At 50.6% G+C, this 23342-nt stretch overlaps 1 protein-coding gene across 2 annotated transcripts in view; it reads right to left on the bottom strand.

Moving 5' to 3' along the window:
- Positions 1-23342, bottom strand: part of AQP10 (aquaporin 10) — a 106488-nt gene that overhangs the window by 5274 nt on the left and 77872 nt on the right. For both annotated transcript variants that reach the window (XM_085637815.1, XM_085637816.1), the window contains one exon: positions 22859-22977. In XM_085637815.1, the coding sequence (XP_085493941.1) occupies positions 22859-22977 (119 nt within the window). The remainder of the gene's footprint in view (positions 1-22858; positions 22978-23342) is intronic.

The raw sequence follows: 23342 nt of genomic DNA, 5'->3' as shown, positions 1-23342 counted from the left end.
GGTTACGACAATCAGTTTTGCCTTCCCCCCCATGACCTCCTCCTCAACTTCCCTGACTACCATTGGCCAAAAGTACAAAATACAGATTTGTGATGTGCAAGGTACATGTTCTTTGCAGCTGGCATATTAATCCTCTGTGCTACTTTATGCCACTAGACAAAACTCCAATCTCTCGCTCTAGCAGGAACATTAATCACAAGAGTTATCTTGACATTTTTATTGCTGCCCTAAAGCTGGATGCACAATGAACTCTGCAGAAGGTGTTTTGAAATCGTACGTTATTGCTAAGCACAGCGCGCCCCCCCCCCCCACCCCCTGGGGTCAGTGCCCCCTCCTCAAGTCAGCGCCCAGTGCGGCTGCACCAGTTGCACTGCCCTAAAACTGTCTCTCTGTGTTTGACTGAACTTTGCTCTGATCAATAAATTAGTGTCAGCAGACCGCAGCAGGTGAGCAGGATTACAGCTACTGACTTGATCTTGGAGATAGGAACGGCCAAACTGATGTATGGTTTTATGCAGCGAACAAAGGGATTTGTAAACAATTCTTTTAGACACTGGGTGGCAAAGAAAGCAGTTTGTCAAGGGCAACAAAAGCTGGTGCATGACGCAGAAGAGCTAGAGGCAAGCGGGTCCCTGGTTGTTGTGTCTGGCCAAAGAGGACTCGGTACTTGCAAGTATATTAGTACCACTTGTTCTGAGGCCCGTAAGTAATGACACAGAGACCTAGTTTGCTTACTGTGGTGTCCAGCTTTAGCTGGTCCCTCCTTGACCACGCCTAGCTGAGTCCTCCTTTATTTCCTTGACCCACGTGGTGCCTGGTGTCAAACTACACTTGCTCATTCAAAGGAGAGATTAAACCCCCATTACTTATGACTCTTTAAACAATCCCGCGCTCCAGTTACGTCACTGGAGCGACACACCATTCCTCCCCAAAATGAACTAAGTAAAAAAACACGACAGAAGTTAGTATCAACACAAATGAATTTCTTGAAAAATAAAGATATGGGATGATCTACAGAATTTAATGCACTATTACACCAGGCTTAACTGAACCAAACGACATTTAGTAACAAAATGCACACATGTCCTTACATTAATGGTCAGAATTTCTGCTACCTGGGTCCAAATACTTATTTCTGGCACCCAGTAATCCGTCAGCCTCTTGGAAGGGGCTGGGTTCCCTCTCAGTGCATATCTAGTGTGAGTGGCACGATTACTGTGTTGTTCGGGTGAACTAGCTTCACAACTCACCTCACCGCCTTGAGCAGGGGAGGCTGGGTCAGGAGTGTCATCTACTGACACCGGTAGAGGGGAAACCAAACTTCCGGACTCTGACACCGTGTCATGCTCATCCACCTGGGAATCACTGCCATGAAGGTCCCAGGAACACTCAGTGCTGGGGTGAAATCTCTTAAATGCTGACACATTTCGAGTGACCTCTTCGGTCCCACGACAAGCAGTAATTTTGGTACCATGCACAGGGATAATGTTCCAATGAAAACACTCAAAGGGTAGTCTGAACTTGCTTCCTGAGACTCGGTGACTAATGAGTACTAAATCTCCAACCTTACGAGCGGATGTTTGCGCATGACGTCGTTGGCTGGTTCTATCATCGACTTTCTGTCTTTTCTCGTGCACTAGGCGGTCATCAATAGGAGCAGGTGTCCATGTCTGGTGATGAGGGATAGTGTCTACGACTACTCTACCCATAGAGTTGCCTTGAGGCCAATGGGGTGTGATTCGTTCGTGAGATATGTCCATTGTCTTCAGATAGGCTGCCAACTCTTGGTCTTGGAACGGTGGATGGTTATTCACCTCGGGGTATTTTGAATAGCCATGAATCATAACCATGGTGTGCCTTTCATCCGGGAGGCTCCCAAAATCAAGGATAAGACTCACCTGATGCTGTTGGGGTCCTATTTCTGTAATCACCGGAGTCAGCGGGTTGTCTTTGCCTGATGCTTGACACCAGGCACACAACCTTATAATTGCTTCAACTTGTTCATCCAGCAAGGGGAACCACACCCTGGTTCGTAGTTGACTCTTGGTCTTTACCATACCCTGATGTCCAGCATGGATGAGCTAAACTACCCGGTCAGTGAGGCTGGTGGGAATGACTAAGCAAGAGGCAAAACACACAAGAGGCAGCCATCTGGATCAGCGCTCAGCTCTTAGCGGACATGATACAGACTTTCCAAGACACGTCTGGCATCAGGAGTAAGCTGGGCACAATTTTTTTTAATGCAACCCATCGATTAGGTTTTTACTGCATCCAGTGCTTTTTGGAGGCATTCATCACTACTTTTGACTTGATGGAGGATTTCCATAGAGAGAGGAATAGGACGAGATCGATTAGTCACATACCTCACGTACTCTTCTGTTTCATTCACCTCGCACGAGGGTGCCGCAACAGGTAGTCTGCAGGGCTGTTGGATCGCGGGTGATATTTTATCTTACAGTTATCCTTCTGAAGTTGGAGCATCCATTTTTCAATCCGTGAAGGCGGTTGTGAGGCTCTTCCCTTGAATAGCGACATTAGGGGCGAGTGATCAGTCGTGGCTGTAAACAGATTGGCATACACGTATAGATAAAAATGACGACACCCCCAGTGCATGGCAATTGCCTCCTTCTCAATCTGAGAATATCTTTTTTCCATCATAGTGGGAGATCAGCTCACAAAAGCCACTGGTGTCTAATCTTTTTCTGCTTGTCATTCCATCAGCATAGCACCGAGACCTTTTGGGCCTGTGTCTACCATTATTGTTGTCTCCTTCCGAGGATCAAAATAGGTCAATGTCGTATCAGTTGACAAGGCTTCCTTTGTAGCTTTAAAAGCCTGTTCTTGGTTGAGGACCCATTACCATGGGACCGTGGATTTTGTGAGGTCTCTGAGTGGTTGCGTGAGCGTCATCAGGTCTTTGATGAAACGACTGCAGTAGTTGACCAAACCTAAAAAATTGCTTAGTTCAGTCACTGTAGTGGACGGAGAGGCATCTTTGTTGTCACACACCTCGTCGGGGTTGGGAGCTACTCCTTCAGAGGATAATACATATCAAAAGAAATCTAGTTTTTGATTTAAGAATTCACACTTACTGTGGTGCAGGGTGAGGCCAGAATCTTGAATCCTTTGAAGCACTTTCTTTATCCTCATGTTACATTCTGGGATGGTCTTGGCATGTATTTGGATGTCGTCGCTGACATTGACGACTCCCAGGAGGTCGACTAGGAGTTCGTGTATGACATTTTGGAATACCTCAGTGGTGCTTGAGATTCCAAAATGTAGTCACTTGTAATGCCGCAGATATATATGATATGAGTGGAGAAGGCCGTGATGTAGCAGGATTCCTCTGCAAGGACAAGCTGGTGACAGTCAGAGTGCAAATCCGGTTTGGAGAACCAGCAGGCCCCACTGAGTTCACCAATCAGGTCGTCTATTGTTGCCGTTAGCTGTCACTCTCTCTAGACGGCAACATTGGGTAGACGCATGTCTGCACATATCCGGAGTGTCTTGGAGATTCTGTGAATTTCTTTGGAGCCTACGTGTGGGAGCATGGGTCTTTTCTGCCCATTCTCCACATTGGTAGCTTCAAAGAACAGCAGCACTCTTTCTACCCAATCCTTCCATCCAGTAGCGGCTCCTGGTAGGAGTGTTGCCGGGCGGTGACGTGGGGAGGGGGAGGAGCCGGGTGGGGGGTAGTAAACACCGGAATACGGATGAATGCAGGTAAGTAGACAATTAAATCAATAAAACGAATCGCATTTGGCGATGCAGCACGCGCAACGAAATTCAACGAATTCAATGAAATTTGTTTTATTGATTTGTCTACTTACCTGCATTCTTCCGTATTCCGGTGTTTACTACCCCCCACCCTGCCCCTCCCCCGCCCCACGTCACCGTCCGGCAGCACTCCCACCAGGAGCCGCTACTGCTTCTATCTCAGCGTCTGAGCAAACGGGGCACCTTCAATAGTGAATGGCTCAACGGGTAGCATGTATGCCATGGCTCAAGAGTGTGCAAAAACTACGTTAATGAACTTCCTGCAAGGATTGCGGAGTCTAGAAGGCATGGAGGGAGCTCACTGCGTGCTAGCAGCAGTCAAGTTAGCTGGTGGACAGGTGTGATTGAAGGAGTACTATATTGTTGGTGTTTTTTACCCCTGCACTGGGCAAGTACTGGTGAGTGATGATTTTCCTGTTGTGTTTTAGTTTTTGTTTTTTTCATTGTTTTGTTGCGTATTTATTGTCTCCTTTTTAGGTCTTGCTGAGCCCAGCGCATGCGCTGGCTCGAACAGACATTTTGGAGGTGAGTTTTCAAAGTGCTGCTGGCTCGCCTAGCGCTTGCGTTCACGCTTGAACCGCTAGCCTTCAGCAGCACTTTGAAAACTTGTGGTTTAGCGCGTCATCACAATCGCGATGACTTTCGCTTTCAGAGCGATCGCGATGACTTTCGCTTTTATGGCCGCGCGGCGTTACTTTTACTGCCGCGCGGCTGAAAGTGTCTGTTCCATCAATTTCAAACAATATTTTGGATGCAATTGCAGTTACCAGCTTTTTTTCACTTCTACTGGGTCCTTCTTAGGTATGTGTTGTACCACAAGACGCTTGTGTATATTGCCTAATACTTTTTTTGCGCTTCATGCCATGCCATCTTTAGCTTTTTATTTCTTAGACTATTCTTTTGTTAAGTGCTACTGCATTCACATGGGATGTCATTCCAAAATGCAGATTCCTTTTTAGGGGCAATGTTTGAACTCGCAGGGTTTTTGTTCTTGTGTCTGTTCACCTGAGCAATGAGGATTCCACCCCGTCCTCATCTGTGATACACAGTTTCCTTTTCCTCTCATCACTCCCTTGTTGTTCTTTAAGCCCAGGCTGGCAGGTCCTGAGTCTCCTGGCTTCCAGATTTTGTCATGTTTGCTACTTTGCACTTCCCTGGGTATAGTCTTTGTGAGCCGGCTACATGACAAACAAGCATTGGCATAGCCAATAGGTCTCGCCTTTGGGACCTTATAAGTGTTTAGTTATCCAGCACAATAACCTTGGTGCAACAACATCAAGTGTTGCATGGCTAAACACTTATAAGGTCCTAAAAGCGAGACCTATTGGCTATGCCAATGCTTGTTTCTTTCGTGTTCTACTGGTGCATGCACTGTGGGCAACTCAGGCAAGCCCCAGGGGGCGATGACGCCGCACTGCTGGCCGGCGCTGGCATGTGAGGAGGCAAGAGAGAGAGGCAGGCCAGCAGCAAGGATGCGTGCCGGAGACACAAGGGCCTGGATTGGAGAGGGAACAGCTCCATGCACTGAGGGAGGGTGGCCAGCAGGGGGCGCACCCACAGGGCAGACATCTGCTCACGCCGCAGGCCGATTCCTAGGATGTCGTCAGTAGTGGCAGGTGTGCAGCGGGGTGGGGGCACAGCAGTTTTCAACAGGTGACGGTCTGTGGCAGACACAGGTCGGGTATGCCCTGAACACTGCGAGCGGACAGTGTGGGGGTTGAACTGCCTTTTGTGAGCAGCACGAGCACCGCGTACCCCGTAAGGGTAATCAGACACACTTACGGCACACATGGAATCACGTTAACAGTCCGCTCAGCGTCAGTGTCGTGTCATAGCCAATAATGGCTCAGCACTTGCAAGTACGTAAGTACCAGTTATTCTGAAGCCCATTAATAATAATGACACAGATACATAGATTGCTTACAGCGGTGTCCAACTTCAGCGGGTCTCTCCTTGACCACGCCAAGCTGAACCCTCCTTTATCCTTGACCCACGTGGCCCTGGGATCAAACTGCACTTGCACATTCAAAGGGGGGATTGCACAAAACTCGCATTCCTTTCAAATTTTTAAACAGTCCCGCGACCCAGTTACATCACAACAGCCGCTATCTGAGTCTTGTATAAACGATTGAGCAGGTAGTCAGGCAACAATTTGAGGAGTCTTGCACGTTGCTGCAAGTTGATTTTATTCATAACATAATTTCTCCAAGTTTGGTTCTTTGTTATTTCCGATAGCATAAATCAAGATGTTCCAGCTGCGTACTATGTGACTTAGATGTATACTTAAAATGTCTCAACATTTTGCATGAGTCTTTAACTACAATGATTCAAATAGTAAGGTTTGATTTTTTGAAAAACCTGAGTACTACTATCTTTAGGATAAAAAGTAACCTTCACACTGTGCTGACAGGTTATACAATATTCTTTTCCTTGCGTTGTGAAAAAATGTATTAACCAGAAGACTGCGATGACGTACGTGTGCTGCACCTGATGGATGTCCCAGACGTGTTAAGCTTCACACTGTGGGCAGAGACATGTCAGCACTTCTTGGTGTGAAGGGTACAAATAGCTCTTGAGTTTTTTTTTTAACTTGTGTTAGGAAGGTTGCAATACATTAATTTTAAACCTAATACCACACAATAATAGCTGTTTGATCGCACTGCCTTGTAATAACCAGATGACTTCTGAGTACTGTGATCTCGCTGGGGTAATTGTCCACAGTACGGAGCAGACTCAGTGATAAAGTATACTGTCAGCATGGGTAGCAGGCCAGCTACACTTTCATAAAACAACCAACCTTAGCTATTTGCCACCAGCGATGCTGCTTTGAAGAGGCCATGCAACATGCGATAATATAGAACAGGACGCTTCTCTTGACCTGGGAGGTCCTCTTCTGTTTATATCCTCTCCGTTTGGTAATCAGTAAGCGTAGTGCCACTTGTAAGAGTGAGGCCATATCCAGGTAACGAAGGCAGCGCCTTTTTAGGAATGTGGCGAAGTATGAGCAGTAAGCGTGGTGACCAGTGTAAGAGTGAGGCCATATCCAGGTAACAAGGGCAGCTCCTCCTTTAGGAATTTGGCGAAGTATGGGCAGTAAGCGTAGTGCCCCGTGCAAGAGCAGTGCCATAACCAAGTAACGAAGGCAGTGCCTCCTTTAGGAATGTGACCAAGTGTGGACAGTAAGCGTAGTACCCAATCAATCAATCAATCAGAGTACTTTTATAGCGCGCTACTCACCCGTGAGGGTCTCAAGCCCCTGAGGGGAGGGGGAGCTGCTACTGCTCGAAGAGCCAGGTCTTGAGGAGTCTTCCGAAGGCAAGCAGGTCTTGGGTCTGTCGTAGGTGGGTAGGGAGGGTGTTCCAGGTCTTGGCGGCGAGGTAGGAGAAGGATCTGCCGCCGGAGGTTGTTCATTGGATGCGGGGGACATCAGCGAGGGCGAGGCTGGCGGAGCTGAGCTGGCGGGTCGGGGTGTAGAAGTTGAGTCTGCTGTTCAGGTAGGCTGGTCTGGCGTTGTGGAGTGCTTTGTGTGCGTGGGTGAGGAGCTTGAAGGTGATCCTCTTGTCGACGGGGAGCCAATGCAGGTTTCTCAGGTGGGGGGTGATGTGGCTGTGGCGGGGGACGTTGGCGATCAGTCGGGCGGAGGCGTTTTAGATGCGTTGTAGTCGTCGTAGGTGTTTGGCTGGGATTCCTGCGTAGAGTGCGTTGCCGTAGTCCAGTCTGCTGCTGACGATGGCCTGTGTCACCGTTCTTCTTGTTTCAGTCGGGATCCACTTGTAGATCCTTCGGAGCATGCGGAGGGTATTGTAGCAGGAGGAGGAGATGGCGTTGACCTGTTTAGACAAGGGGAGGGAGGAGTCGAGGATGAATCCTAGGTCGCGTGCATGGTCGGTGGGTGTCGGTGCTGCTCCCAGTGTGGCCGGCCATCACGAGTCGTCCCAAGCCGAGGGGGTGGGTCCGAGGATGAGTACCTCCATCTTGTCCGAGTTTAGCTTCAGGCGGCTGTTCTGCATCCAGTCGGCGACGGCCTTCATTCCCTCGTGGAGGTTGGTTTTGGCGGTGTGCGGGCCTTTGGTGAGGGAGAGGATGAGCTGGGTGTCGTCGGTGTAGGAGATGATGTTGAGGTCGTGTTGGCGGGCCACTTGTGCGAGGGGGGCCATGTAGATGTTGAACAGCGTCGGGCTGAGGGATGAGCCCTGGGGGACGCCGCAGATGATGTCTGTGGCCTCGGATCGGAAGGGCGGGAGGCAGACGCTCTGGGTTCTGCCGGAGAGGAAGGACGTGGTCCAGTCAAGAGCCTTCTCTTGGATTCCGGCTTCTAGGAGGCGTGTCTTTAGAGTGCGATGGCAGACTGTGTCGAAGGGGGCTGACAGGTCCAGGAGGATGAGGACTGATGTTTTGCCGTTGTCTAGTTGGCGCCTGATGTCGTCTGTGGCGGCGATGAGGGCTGTCTCGGTGCTGTGGTTTCGTCTGAACCCGGACTGGGACGGGTCCAAGATGTTGTTGTCTTCCAGGTGGCGGGCCAGTTGCATGTTGACGATTTTCTCGATGACCTTTGCCGGGAACGGTAGCAGGGAGATGGGCTGGAAGTTCTTGAGGTCCTTGGGGTCCGCCTTGGGCTTCTTGAGGAGGGCGCTGATTTCGGCGTGTTTCCAGCTTTCCGGGAAAGTCGCTGTTTCGAAGGAGATGTTGATGACCTTCCGTAGTTGGGGTGCGATGGCAGCATCTGCTTTGTTCAATACATGGTGTGGGCACAGGTCTGACGGAGATCCTGAGTGGATGGAGTTCATGACCTTGCGTGTCTCGTCGTCATTGACGTTGGACCAGGAGGTCAGGCGGTTGGCGCTGGTGGTGTCCACAGGGGAGGTGGGTTCTGGCGTAGTCGGGGGGGTCATGGTGTTGAGGCTGTCATGGATGTCAGCGATCTTGCGGTGGAAGAAGATGGCCAGTGAGTGGTGTGGAGTTCGCAGGGTCCAGGGGTTCTGGTGCTGGGCGTGGTTCAGGCACGGACGGGCGCAGACGGGCTTGCCTTTGGCACGCCTTCGGCCTCCATAAGAGGTGGAAAGGGAGGGAGGAGCAGCTGGGAGGCGGGAGCGGGAGCGGGGTGGCCAATGGGTGTCAGGGGGCGGGGCCGCAGGGACACAGCGGCAGGAACACGGGAGATGGTGGCGGCAGGAGCAACGAGGCAGCTGGCGGTTGTGTGGTGGCGTGTGGGGCGACCTGCCTGCGAGCAGGGTCAGAGGTCGTTCCTGCGCCACTGCACAGCCCCCTTAAGAGGTAGAAAGGGAGGGAGGAGCAGCTGGGAGGCGGGAGCATGGTGGCCAATGGGTCTCAGGGGGGCGGGGCCGCAGGGACGCAGCGGCGGGAACGAGGGAGTGGGAGATGGTGGCGGCAGGAGCAACGAGGCAGCTGGCGGCTGTGTGGTGGCGTGGGGGGCGACCTGCCTGCGAGCAGGGTCAGAGGTCCCACTGTAAGACTGGAGCCATATACAGGTAACAAGGGCAGCGCCTCCTTTAGGAATTTGGCCAAGTGTAGGTAGTACTTGTATTGACCCATGTAAGAGCGGAACCATATCCAGGTAACAAGGGCAGCTCCTCCATTTGGAATGTGGCCAAGTATGGGCAGTAAGTGTAGTGCCCCATGTAAGAGTGAGGCCATATCCAGGTAACATGGGCATCGCCTCCTTTAGGAATGAGGCCACGTATGGGTATAAAGCGTAGTGCCCAGGTAGGAGTCCGTGAAAAAGAAAAAAGAACCTCTAGTTCTGGAATGCTAATAAACAATTAATTAAAAGCATGGTTGGGCGCAGGATCAACAGTGATTGGAGGAAACACTGAGTCAGAACCAGGAAGTGAGCCGCATCCATGATGCCGCCTTCTGACAAGCAGCCAGAGTTCAAAGCGAGTGAATGAGCAGTACAGGGAGTAGCTTAATGTCCTTCCAAAATCAAGTAGTCAAGTAATTTAATCTAAGGCTCCAAACAGTGTCCGAGGGGCCCTTTTGCGCCAAAGGAAACTACACGGTGGGGTTTAAAGACCCCATCTTGTCATGGTTCCGCCACCCGCTACTCGAAAAGGAGGGTCAGCGGTCTAGCTCTTGCGGGTCGACAACGGAAGGCCGAAAGACTCACTTCCGGTTGACCGCGCACAAAAGCCGGGAACTCCGGCAACTGACCGCTTTGAATTCAAGTCATCGCCCTGGAAGGAGAGACGCCACTCCGGAGAAGACGAGTACCAGCCGACGGAAGGACGCGGCAGCAGGCAACGACGGTTCAGGTACTGACTTTCACAAACGGCGCTTCGCCTACAGACGAACGGCGGTCCTTGCCGTTTCTACTCGTAACTTTGCTTCCACGGCACACAGACGGAGTGCAGTGGAACGGGGGTTCTTACCCTCATTATAATTTGCGCAGGAGCGCTGGTTTTGTTTATGTAATTTTGGTTCACCCGTTGCCCCAGCTGGATTGGGCGCTTTATAATTTGCGCAGGAGCGCTGTTTTTGGTTATATCATTTTTTGTCCAAGAGCACTGGAACAGACTACGGAGGCCAGCTGCTCGCGTACCCTCGCACCAGGTAAACCAGGGCCTCATACGCACGACACAGGACAGAGGAAGGAGAAGGAACGAGCAGAACGCTAACGGTGTTCCATTCTTTCCCTCACAGCGTGTGTCCAGCGCCATCTAGACCGTGCATCTATCTGGCTTCCACCCCGGGTACCCCCTTATCCTAGACGGAGCTACTCCTCGACTAGGGCAAGGAGGGGAACGGGGTGGTGGTTCTTATCGCCTCTGCAGGAACATCCCACCCAGCGGACGGTAGGTCGTGGGGGGAACTCTGACACATCTGCAGCCTGCACGTCCTTAATCCATTCTGAAGGGTACAAATCACCAATATTTTATAGCAGGGAAATGAAATTTTAAACTAAAACACATAGGCGAAAAAAACACAGAGGCCCTATGAGCTGATTTGACAACATTCAGGGGATGATAGTATCACAATTTCATAGAATTGACTAACTCATCCTCATCAGATGGACTGCAAAACCAAGGATATATGAGGTTCCTCCTTTTATTTTTTATTAACTATTTTGAACATTGATGACTCACCATTTCAATTATGCCATCACAAATAGCCGTGGTCATAATTTGACAAATTATTTTATTTGTCATATTTTCAATCTATCTAAATCTAACAAAAACTTACCATGTCTTTTACAAAAGTAATGTTTTAAAAGTCATATTTGTAATATGTCAGACCACATTTGCAATTTTTCTATATGCATGTATTGCCAAGAATTGTTGATCTTTCATGCCTCCTATTTTTACTTCATTATTTTTCTAAGAGTTATCGAGGTAAACGTTCTTATTTCTTTTTCAAATCAAGGCTTTTAGTTTCGAAGGACAACCCGTCTTTTACACCAGGTAGCAGTGTGGGCAGGGTCTCATGTAAGAATGTGGACACTCACGGGTAGTAGGGATCACCGCAGGGGAATGCGGCAAGATACAGACAGCGAGGCAGCGGCCTATGAGTGAATGAGGCCGTTACAGGAAAATATGAGCCCCGCCCCATGTAGGACGTAAGCTGGCTAAAGCTAGGGCAGTGTCGAATTGAGGAATCATGACCGGATATAGATGGTCAGAGCGGTGGCCGATGGGAAGTGAGACAAAGCTGAGGAGGAGCACAGCAGTGTTGCTAGGGAAAGTGAGGTGGCTGGGGAAGTTTAAGTGCAGTGCCTTATGAGATAGTGAGACAAGCCTGGAAGGAGAGCAGTGCCCTGCTGAACAGTGAGTACAGCCTAGGAGCAGCAGGAGGTGTGCCCCACAGGATAGGGAAACAAGCCACAAAGGAGTAAGAGCAGTGCACCAGTGGATAGTGAGACAAGCCTGGAAGAAGTACAACCAGTTAAGTCTAATTGGTCGCACACTGCTCCACCTACCAAGCGTGTTACCCCAATGAAAAATGGTCCCTGAGGTCAGCGTCGGCGAGTACGCCTATGCCCGTGTAATGCATGCAAGTATGAGTAGCGTTAGCCATCCCTGGACACGTGTTTCGAGGTAGTTGCCTCTCGTCAGCAGGGAGTAGGAAAGTGTGTAGGGTTGCTGTGTAAGCTGCTAAAATCGTTATCAGGTCAAGTACCTCTCGTAGCGCGCAGGTGCGTAACCATGAGCCCGTCGGCTCCAACGGCTCAAGGGAGCCTGAAATAAAGTTAAGTCTAATTGGTCGCACACTGCTCCACCTACCAAGCGTGTTACCCCAATGAAAAATGGTCCCTGAGGTCAGCGTCGGCGAGTACGCCTATGCCCGTGTAATGCATGCAAGTATGAGTAGCGTTAGCCATCCCTGGACACGTGTTTCGAGGTAGTTGCCTCTCGTCAGCAGGGAGTAGGAAAGTGTGTAGGGTTGCTGTGTAAGCTGCTAAAATCGTTATCAGGTCAAGTACCTCTCGTAGCGCGCAGGTGCGTAACCATGAGCCCGTCGGCTCCAACGGCTCAAGGGAGCCTGAAATAAAGTTAAGTCTAATTGGTCGCACACTGCTCCACCTACCAAGCGTGTTACCCCAATGAAAAATGGTCCCTGAGGTCAGCGTCGGCGAGTACGCCTATGCCCGTGTAATGCATGCAAGTATGAGTAGCGTTAGCCATCCCTGGACACGTGTTTCGAGGTAGTTGCCTCTCGTCAGCAGGGAGTAGGAAAGTGTGTAGGGTTGCTGTGTAAGCTGCTAAAATCGTTATCAGGTCAAGTACCTCTCGTAGCGCGCAGGTGCGTAACCATGAGCCCGTCGGCTCCAACGGCTCAAGGGAGCCTGAAATAAAGTTAAGTCTAATTGGTCGCACACTGCTCCACCTACCAAGCGTGTTACCCCAATGAAAAATGGTCCCTGAGGTCAGCGTCGGCGAGTACGCCTATGCCCGTGTAATGCATGCAAGTATGAGTAGCGTTAGCCATCCCTGGACACGTGTTTCGAGGTAGTTGCCTCTCGTCAGCAGGGAGTAGGAAAGTGTGTAGGGTTGCTGTGTAAGCTGCTAAAATCGTTATCAGGTCAAGTACCTCTCGTAGCGCGCAGGTGCGTAACCATGAGCCCGTCGGCTCCAACGGCTCAAGGGAGCCTGAAATAAAGTTAAGTCTAATTGGTCGCACACTGCTCCACCTACCAAGCGTGTTACCCCAATGAAAAATGGTCCCTGAGGTCAGCGTCGGCGAGTACGCCTATGCCCGTGTAATGCATGCAAGTATGAGTAGCGTTAGCCATCCCTGGACACGTGTTTCGAGGCAGTTGCCTCTCGTCAGCAGGGAGTAGGAAAGTGTGTAGGGTTGCTGTGTAAGCTGCTAAAATCGTTATCAGGTCAAGTACCTCTCGTAGCGCGCAGGTGCGTAACCATGAGCCCGTCGGCTCCAACGGCTCAAGGGAGCCTGAAATAAAGTTAAGTCTAATTGGTCGCACACTGCTCCACCTACCAAGCGTGTTTCCCCAATGAAAAATGGTCCCTGAGGTCAGCGTCGGCGAGTACGCCTATGCCCGTGTAATGCATGCAAGTATGAGTAGCGTTAGCCATCCCTGGACACGTGTTTCGAGGTAGTTGCCTCTCGTCAGCAGGGAGTAGGAAAGTGTGTAGGGTTGCTGTGTAAGCTGCTAAAATCGTTATCAGGTCAAGTACCTCTCGTAGCGCGCAGGTGCGTAACCATGAGCCCGTCGGCTCCAACGGCTCAAGGGAGCCTGAAATAAAGTTAAGTCTAATTGGTCGCACACTGCTCCACCTACCAAGCGTGTTACCCCAATGAAAAATGGTCCCTGAGGTCAGCGTCGGCGAGTACGCCTATGCCCGTGTAATGCATGCAAGTATGAGTAGCGTTAGCCATCCCTGGACACGTGTTTCGAGGTAGTTGCCTCTCGTCAGCAGGGAGTAGGAAAGTGTGTAGGGTTGCTGTGTAAGCTGCTAAAATCGTTATCAGGTCAAGTACCTCTCGTAGCGCGCAGGTGCGTAACCATGAGCCCGTCGGCTCCAACGGCTCAAGGGAGCCTGAAATAAAGTTAAGTCTAATTGGTCGCACACTGCTCCACCTACCAAGCGTGTTACCCCAATGAAAAATGGTCCCTGAGGTCAGCGTCGGCGAGTACGCCTATGCCCGTGTAATGCATGCAAGTATGAGTAGCGTTAGCCATCCCTGGACACGTGTTTCGAGGTAGTTGCCTCTCGTCAGCAGGGAGTAGGAAAGTGTGTAGGGTTGCTGTGTAAGCTGCTAAAATCGTTATCAGGTCAAGTACCTCTCGTAGCGCGCAGGTGCGTAACCATGAGCCCGTCGGCTCCAACGGCTCAAGGGAGCCTGAAATAAAGTTAAGTCTAATTGGTCGCACACTGCTCCACCTACCAAGCGTGTTACCCCAATGAAAAATGGTCCCTGAGGTCAGCGTCGGCGAGTACGCCTATGCCCGTGTAATGCATGCAAGTATGAGTAGCGTTAGCCATCCCTGGACACGTGTTTCGAGGCAGTTGCCTCTCGTCAGCAGGGAGTAGGAAAGTGTGTAGGGTTGCTGTGTAAGCTGCTAAAATCGTTATCAGGTCAAGTACCTCTCGTAGCGCGCAGGTGCGTAACCATGAGCCCGTCGGCTCCAACGGCTCAAGGGAGCCTGAAATAAAGTTAAGTCTAATTGGTCGCACACTGCTCCACCTACCAAGCGTGTTTCCCCAATGAAAAATGGTCCCTGAGGTCAGCGTCGGCGAGTACGCCTATGCCCGTGTAATGCATGCAAGTATGAGTAGCGTTAGCCATCCCTGGACACGTGTTTCGAGGTAGTTGCCTCTCGTCAGCAGGGAGTAGGAAAGTGTGTAGGGTTGCTGTGTAAGCTGCTAAAATCGTTATCAGGTCAAGTACCTCTCGTAGCGCGCAGGTGCGTAACCATGAGCCCGTCGGCTCCAACGGCTCAAGGGAGCCTGAAATAAAGTTAAGTCTAATTGGTCGCACACTGCTCCACCTACCAAGCGTGTTACCCCAATGAAAAATGGTCCCTGAGGTCAGCGTCGGCGAGTACGCCTATGCCCGTGTAATGCATGCAAGTATGAGTAGCGTTAGCCATCCCTGGACACGTGTTTCGAGGTAGTTGCCTCTCGTCAGCAGGGAGTAGGAAAGTGTGTAGGGTTGCTGTGTAAGCTGCTAAAATCGTTATCAGGTCAAGTACCTCTCGTAGCGCGCAGGTGCGTAACCATGAGCCCGTCGGCTCCAACGGCTCAAGGGAGCCTGAAATAAAGTTAAGTCTAATTGGTCGCACACTGCTCCACCTACCAAGCGTGTTACCCCAATGAAAAATGGTCCCTGAGGTCAGCGTCGGCGAGTACGCCTATGCCCGTGTAATGCATGCAAGTATGAGTAGCGTTAGCCATCCCTGGACACGTGTTTCGAGGCAGTTGCCTCTCGTCAGCAGGGAGTAGGAAAGTGTGTAGGGTTGCTGTGTAAGCTGCTAAAATCGTTATCAGGTCAAGTACCTCTCGTAGCGCGCAGGTGCGTAACCATGAGCCCGTCGGCTCCAACGGCTCAAGGGAGCCTGAAATAAAGTTAAGTCTAATTGGTCGCACACTGCTCCACCTACCAAGCGTGTTTCCCCAATGAAAAATGGTCCCTGAGGTCAGCGTCGGCGAGTACGCCTATGCCCGTGTAATGCATGCAAGTATGAGTAGCGTTAGCCATCCCTGGACACGTGTTTCGAGGTAGTTGCCTCTCGTCAGCAGGGAGTAGGAAAGTGTGTAGGGTTGCTGTGTAAGCTGCTAAAATCGTTATCAGGTCAAGTACCTCTCGTAGCGCGCAGGTGCGTAACCATGAGCCCGTCGGCTCCAACGGCTCAAGGGAGCCTGAAATAAAGTTAAGTCTAATTGGTCGCACACTGCTCCACCTACCAAGCGTGTTACCCCAATGAAAAATGGTCCCTGAGGTCAGCGTCGGCGAGTACGCCTATGCCCGTGTAATGCATGCAAGTATGAGTAGCGTTAGCCATCCCTGGACACGTGTTTCGAGGTAGTTGCCTCTCGTCAGCAGGGAGTAGGAAAGTGTGTAGGGTTGCTGTGTAAGCTGCTAAAATCGTTATCAGGTCAAGTACCTCTCGTAGCGCGCAGGTGCGTAACCATGAGCCCGTCGGCTCCAACGGCTCAAGGGAGCCTGAAATAAAGTTAAGTCTAATTGGTCGCACACTGCTCCACCTACCAAGCGTGTTACCCCAATGAAAAATGGTCCCTGAGGTCAGCGTCGGCGAGTACGCCTATGCCCGTGTAATGCATGCAAGTATGAGTAGCGTTAGCCATCCCTGGACACGTGTTTCGAGGTAGTTGCCTCTCGTCAGCAGGGAGTAGGAAAGTGTGTAGGGTTGCTGTGTAAGCTGCTAAAATCGTTATCAGGTCAAGTACCTCTCGTAGCGCGCAGGTGCGTAACCATGAGCCCGTCGGCTCCAACGGCTCAAGGGAGCCTGAAATAAAGTTAAGTCTAATTGGTCGCACACTGCTCCACCTACCAAGCGTGTTACCCCAATGAAAAATGGTCCCTGAGGTCAGCGTCGGCGAGTACGCCTATGCCCGTGTAATGCATGCAAGTATGAGTAGCGTTAGCCATCCCTGGACACGTGTTTCGAGGTAGTTGCCTCTCGTCAGCAGGGAGTAGGAAAGTGTGTAGGGTTGCTGTGTAAGCTGCTAAAATCGTTATCAGGTCAAGTACCTCTCGTAGCGTGCAGGTGCGTAACCATGAGCCCGTCGGCTCCAACGGCTCAAGGGAGCCTGAAATAAAGTTAAGTCTAATTGGTCGCACACTGCTCCACCTACCAAGCGTGTTACCCCAATGAAAAATGGTCCCTGAGGTCAGCGTCGGCGAGTACGCCTATGCCCGTGTAATGCATGCAAGTATGAGTAGCGTTAGCCATCCCTGGACACGTGTTTCGAGGTAGTTGCCTCTCGTCAGCAGGGAGTAGGAAAGTGTGGATGTCGTGGAGTCGACGGACTCATGGTTACGCACCTGCGCGCTAAGAGAGGTACTAGACCTGATTATGTTTTTAGCAGCTTACACAGCAACCCCACTCTCATTTTCCTACTCCCTGCTGACGAGAGGCAACTACCTCGAAACACGTGTCCAGGGATGGCACACGCCACGCATACTTGCACGCACTCTTGAGCATAGGTGTATCCGCCGACGCTGACCTTCAGGGACCATTTTCATTGGGGGAACACGACTGGTAGGTGTAGCAGTGTGCGACCAATCTGATGTAACTTTATATTCAGGCTCCCTTGAGCCGGTGGAGTCGACGGACTCATGGTTACGCACCTGCGCGCTAAGAGAGGTACTAGACCTGATTATGTTTTTAGCAGCTTACACAGCAACCCCACTCTCATTTTCCTACTCCCTGCTGACGAGAGGCAACTACCTCGAAACACGTGTCCAGGGATGGCACACGCCACGCATACTTGCACGCACTCTTGAGCATAGGTGTATCCGCCGACGCTGACCTTCAGGGACCATTTTCATTGGGGGAACACGACTGGTAGGTGTAGCAGTGTGCGACCAATCTGATGTAGAAGTACAACCAGTGCCCCCACTGGATAGTGATAAAAGCCAGAAAGGAGTAAGACCAGTGCACCAGTGGATAGTGAGACAAGCGTGAAAGGGGTAAGATCAGTTGTGCCCCGCTGGAGAGTGAGACAAACCTGACAGGAGTAAAATCAGTGCCCCGATAAATAGATTCAAGCTGGAAAAGAGGAAGAGCAATGTCCCAATGGATAGTGAGACAAGCCTGAAAGGAGGAAGACAAGTGCCACCACTGGATAGTGAGACAAGCCTGAAAGGAGGAAAAGCAGTACCCCAGTGGATAGTGAGACAAGATTGAAAGGAGGAAAAGCAGTACCCCAGTGGATAGTGAGACAAGCCTGAAAGGAGGAAATGCAGTACCCAGTGGATAGTGAGACAAGCCTGAAAGGAGGAAAAGCAGTACCCAGTGGATAGTGAGACAAGTCTGAAAGGAGGAAAAGCAGTACCCCAGTGGATAGTGAGACACGCCTGAAAGGAGGAAAAGCAGTACCCAGTGGATAGTGAGACAAGCCTGAAAGGAGGAAAAGCAGTACCCCAGTGGATAGTGAGACAAGATTGAAAGGAGGAAAAGCAGTACCCCAGTGGATAGTGAGACAAGCCTGAAAGGAGGAAATGCAGTACCCAGTGGATAGTGAGACAAGCCTGAAAGGAGGAAAAGCAGTACCCAGTGGATAGTGAGACAAGTCTGAAAGGAGGAAAAGCAGTACCCCAGTGGATAGTGAGACACGCCTGAAAGGAGGAAAAGCAGTACCCAGTGGATAGTGAGACAAGCCTGAAAGGAGGAAAAGCAGTACCCCAGTGGATAGTGAGACACGCCTGAAAGGAGGAAAAGCAGTACCCAGTGGATAGTGAGACAAGTCTGAAAGGAGGAAAAGCAGTACCCAGTGGATAGTGAGACAAGCCTGAAAGGAGGAAAAGCAGTACCCAGTGGATAGTGAGACAAGCCTGAAAGGAGGAAAAGCAGTACCCCAGTGGATAGTGAGACACGCCTGAAAGGAGGAAAAGCAGTACCCCAGTGGATAGTGAGACAAGCCTGAAAGGAGGAAAAGCAGTACCCCAGTGGTTAGTGAGACAAGATTGAAAGGAGGAAAAGCAGTACCCCAGTGGATAGTGAGACAAGACTGAAAGGAGGAAAAGCAGTACCCAGTGGATAGTGAGACAAGCCTGAAAGGAGGAAAAGCAGTACCCCAGTGGATAGTGAGACACGCCTGAAAGGAGGAAAAGCAGTACCCCAGTGGATAGTGAGACAAGCCTGTAAGGAGGAAAAGCAGTACCCCAGTGGATAGTGAGACAAGCCTGAAAGGAGGAAAAGCAGTACCCCAGTGGATAGTGAGACAAGCCTGGAAGGAGGAAAAGCAGCACCCAGTGGATAGTGAGACAAGTCTGAAAGGAGGAAAAGCAGTACCCCAGTGGATAGTGAGACACGCCTGAAAGGAGGAAAAGCAGTACCCAGTGGATAGTGAGACAAGCCTGAAAGGAGGAAAAGCAGTACCCCAGTGGATAGTGAGACAAGATTGAAAGGAGGAAAAGCAGTACCCCAGTGGATAGTGAGACAAGCCTGAAAGGAGGAAATGCAGTACCCAGTGGATAGTGAGACAAGCCTGAAAGGAGGAAAAGCAGTACCCAGTGGATAGTGAGACAAGTCTGAAAGGAGGAAAAGCAGTACCCTAGTGGATAGTGAGACACGCCTGAAAGGAGGAAAAGCAGTACCCAGTGGATAGTGAGACAAGCCTGAAAGGAGGAAAAGCAGTACCCCAGTGGATAGTGAGACAAGCCTGAAAGGAGGAAAAGCAGTACCCCAGTGGATAGTGAGACAAGCCTGGAAGGAGGAAAAGCAGCACCCAGTGGATAGTGAGACAAGTCTGAAAGGAGGAAAAGCAGTACCCCAGTGGATAGTGAGACACGCCTGAAAGGAGGAAAAGCAGTACCCAGTGGATAGTGAGACAAGCCTGAAAGGAGGAAAAGCAGTACCCCAGTGGATAGTGAGACAAGATTGAAAGGAGGAAAAGCAGTACCCCAGTGGATAGTGAGACAAGCCTGAAAGGAGGAAATGCAGTACCCAGTGGATAGTGAGACAAGCCTGAAAGGAGGAAAAGCAGTACCCAGTGGATAGTGAGACAAGTCTGAAAGGAGGAAAAGCAGTACCCCAGTGGATAGTGAGACACGCCTGAAAGGAGGAAAAGCAGTACCCAGTGGATAGTGAGACAAGCCTGAAAGGAGGAAAAGCAGTACCCCAGTGGATAGTGAGACACGCATGAAAGGAGGAAAAGCAGTACCCAGTGGATAGTGAGACAAGTCTGAAAGGAGGAAAAGCAGTACCCAGTGGATAGTGAGACAAGCCTGAAAGGAGGAAAAGCAGTACCCAGTGGATAGTGAGACAAGCCTGAAAGGAGGAAAAGCAGTACCCCAGTGGATAGTGAGACACGCCTGAAAGGAGGAAAAGCAGTACCCCAGTGGATAGTGAGACAAGCCTGAAAGGAGGAAAAGCAGTACCCCAGTGGTTAGTGAGACACGCCTGAAAGGAGGAAAAGCAGTACCCCAGTGGATAGTGAGACAAGATTGAAAGGAGGAAAAGCAGTACCCCAGTGGATAGTGAGACAAGCCTGAAAGGAGGAAAAGCAGTACCCAGTGGATAGTGAGACAAGCCTGAAAGGAGGAAAAGCAGTACCCGAGTGGATAGTGAGACACGCCTGAAAGGAGGAAAAGCAGTACCCCAGTGGATAGTGAGACAAGCCTGTAAGGAGGAAAAGCAGTACCCCAGTGGATAGTGAGACAAGCCTGAAAGGAGGAAAAGCAGTACCCCAGTGGATAGTGAGACAAGCCTGGAAGGAGGAAAAGCAGTACCCCAGTGGATAGTGAGACAAGCCTGAAAGGAGGAAAAGCAGTACCCCAGTGGATAGTGAGACAAGCCTGAAAGGAGGAAAAGCAGTACCCCAGTGGATAGTGAGACAAGCCTGGAAGGAGGAAAAGCAGTACCCCAGTGGATAGTGAGACACGCCTGGAAGGAGTAAAATCAGTACCCCAGTGGATAGTGAGACAAGCCTGGAAGGAGGAAAAGCAGTACCCCAGTGGATAGTGAGACACGCCTGGAAGGAGTAAAATCAGTACCCCAGTGGATAGTGAGACAAGCCTGGAAGGAGGAAAAGCAGTACCCCAGTGGATAGTGAGACACGCCTGGAAGGAGTCAAATCAGCGCAGTACTAGATGGTGAGACTCTGTAAGGAGTAAAATCACAGCACCACTGGATAGAGAGCACAGAATAGGAGGAGTAAGAGCACCTTTGGATGGTGAAATCAGCTGGGGAGAAGTAAGAAAATGGACCCTTTGAATACTGAAACACGCCTGAGGGGGAACAGAGCTTTTTCTCATTGGATAAATTGACAGTGGTGGGAGGAATAACAACAGAGCCCAGTGAAGAGAGAGACAAGCTGGGGAGGAGCGGGAACAGTGGCTCATTGGATGATGAGAGCAGCCTGAGCCGACAAGGAACAGGGCACCACTGGATTAAGGGGCAAGGCTGGGAGGAGTAGCAGAAGTTCTGGTTAGTGAGAAAGCTAGGGAGGAATAAGAGAGGCGCCCATTGGATAGTGAGGTCTGCCTGGGAGGAGTGAGAGCAGTGGCTCACTGGAGTGTGAGATCAGTCTATGAGGAGTGAGAGCAGTGTCCCATTGAATACTAGGGAAGCCGGGGAGACGTAGGATCATTGTTACTGGAGATACCGAGGCAGACCTGTGGTATTAAAAGTAGTGTCGCATGGGCAGATATAGGTAGTAAAAGTGCCCTGTGGAAGCGTGGGATCAGACTTGAGGTGCAAAACCAGTGCCCCAAGGGGAAGTGAGGCAGATATAGCTAGTACGGTCAGCACCCCCAGAGTGCGCCATGCTGGAGAGGTCAGATGAGCCAAAGGAAAGGGTCAGAGGTTTGCAGGTAAGAGCAGTACCTTAGGGGGAGTAATGCAGGTTACGGGGCAAGTAAGTGCAGTACTCCCTGTAGTAGTGAAGCCGGTCAGGAGTAAGATCTGGGCCCCATGGGAGAATCTTCGGGTCAAGAAGAGCGAAAGCAGATTAGGGCAGGGCAAGAGTGGTTCGGTCTGCGATCGGGAGGGGGGGGGGGCACTGGGGGTGTGGGTGCGCTTCGAGTGAGATGGTCCTCTACTAGAGCGAGTAGGCCGTCATTCTTATTCCTCTCATTGGGCCTGGGGCGTGGGAGGGTGAGCGGTTCTCAGTGGGAAGACCGCAACTTGAGGGGGGGAGTTGGGGGGGGGGGGTGGAGATCCGAGATTATACTTCAGATCAAAGAATGTGTTTGTTCTGTTTTTTTTGTTTTTTTTTCTTAAAAATGAAAATGTCCTTTGCGGTCTTATCACTGTGTAACTTAATGCTGCATTGGCCTCTGGGGTACAGAGCCCTGTGTATATTGTGCAAATGACAAATAAAAATCTGTTGTTAAAAAAAAAAAAGAAGAGCGAAAGCAGTGCCCCATGAGGGAGGGACTCACAGCTGTGGAGACGGAGCAGCGCCAGCGAGGCCTGCTAGAGCCAGCAGTGAGCCAACTAAGCACTGATAAAACCCATCAGATATCACTGCTGTAAATACTGATATTCAGATGAGCTCGTCTCCGTGGTGATGCCCTAAGACCAGTACATTTATGGAATGTATTGATTCGGGTGTAATGCCAACGTCTCTACAATGCGATAATCAGTCCTGTCTACCACCCCCCACCCCTTATCTGTGTTCTATTAGCATTTTTTCATAACAGTTTCCCACACTGGGATTGCAAGATGTATAGCAAAATCTCAGTCTGCAGACGGCCCCTAGCTGGGAAAGAAGGGAGTCTGAAGACCTCGTCTGTCCTTGCAGGGAGCGTCACGTGGGGCTGAAGAGGCCGAGCGGGGCTTTAGAGACATCCACATACTGCCCTGCAGGACAGTCATCATGGCGGTCGGACGAAGAGCCCACAGGAGGCATTAAGATGGCACGATTCTCAGGTTGCATCTGTAGGGACCAAGTCGCAACAAAAAAGGTGTCTCGAACCCTGTTTTTACTATTTTCCGCAGGCGTCAGCGGTAATGAATGTATTTGAAGTTTTAAAAATAAAGTTTATGAAGTAGGAAAAAAGAGAGATAACACACAGCAGTTTCACAATATAATACAATAACAATGTACTGAAAACGTTTTAATAATAATAAGATAAAACAGGGAAAAAAAGTGCAATTATATGTAGAGAAGCAGTAATAAATGTATTTGCTTTTCTTAAATTCATGTAATATAAAGATTCACATCCATCCACTTTCTTGTGCTCTTTCGAAAGCACAGCAGGACAACCAAAGTGCTAGCACAGTGACTCAGAGATTCCTAAAAACGGCTGATTTGAGTGAGTCTACCCCTCCAATGGTGCTCTCCCCGTAGACGAAGACTGCTCTCTCCTCCGAGCTCAGTGCTCAGAGGCGGTTACATGAGGGAGTCAGGAGCCATATACATACACTCACTCCTAGATAAGGACTCCAGCGCTGTTATATATCACTTACCTGGTCCAGGAAGCCATTCCAGATGGTGAGGTAGCCAGCAGGGTACGTGGCGAAGATGGAGGCGGTCTCCGTGGGGCCAGTGACAGTCAGGTTCCCCTTGCAGTAGTGTTGGATGGCGTCTGCAGCACAGAAAGTGTCAGAGTTTGAGAGGGCTCCAGAGTGACAAGAATACGAGTAGAGAGGCAGCGGGAGGTGGGAGTCTGCAGATGGAGGGCTCCAGAGTGCTAAGAATGAGAGTACAGAGGCAGAGGGGAGGTTGGAGTCTGCAGATGGAGGGCTCCAGAGTGCTAAGAATGAGAGTACAGAGGCAGAGGGGAGGTTGGAGTCTGCAGCTGGAAGGCTCAAGGAAGTGCTAGGAATGTGTGAATACAGTGGCAAAGGGGAGGTTAGACGGCTCCACAGTGTTCAGAATGCCAGACTACAGAGGGGAGGTGAGAGTTTGCAGTAGGGGGCTCCAGAATGCCAGACTACAGAGGCAGAGGGG

The sequence above is a fragment of the Triturus cristatus genome, chromosome 12 (assembly GCF_964204655.1).
Source record: "Triturus cristatus chromosome 12, aTriCri1.1, whole genome shotgun sequence".
In the NCBI taxonomy this organism is placed as follows: domain Eukaryota; kingdom Metazoa; phylum Chordata; class Amphibia; order Caudata; family Salamandridae; genus Triturus; species Triturus cristatus.
The sequence above is the reverse complement of the archived record's forward strand: the minus strand, read 5'-3'. Positions and strand labels throughout refer to the sequence as shown.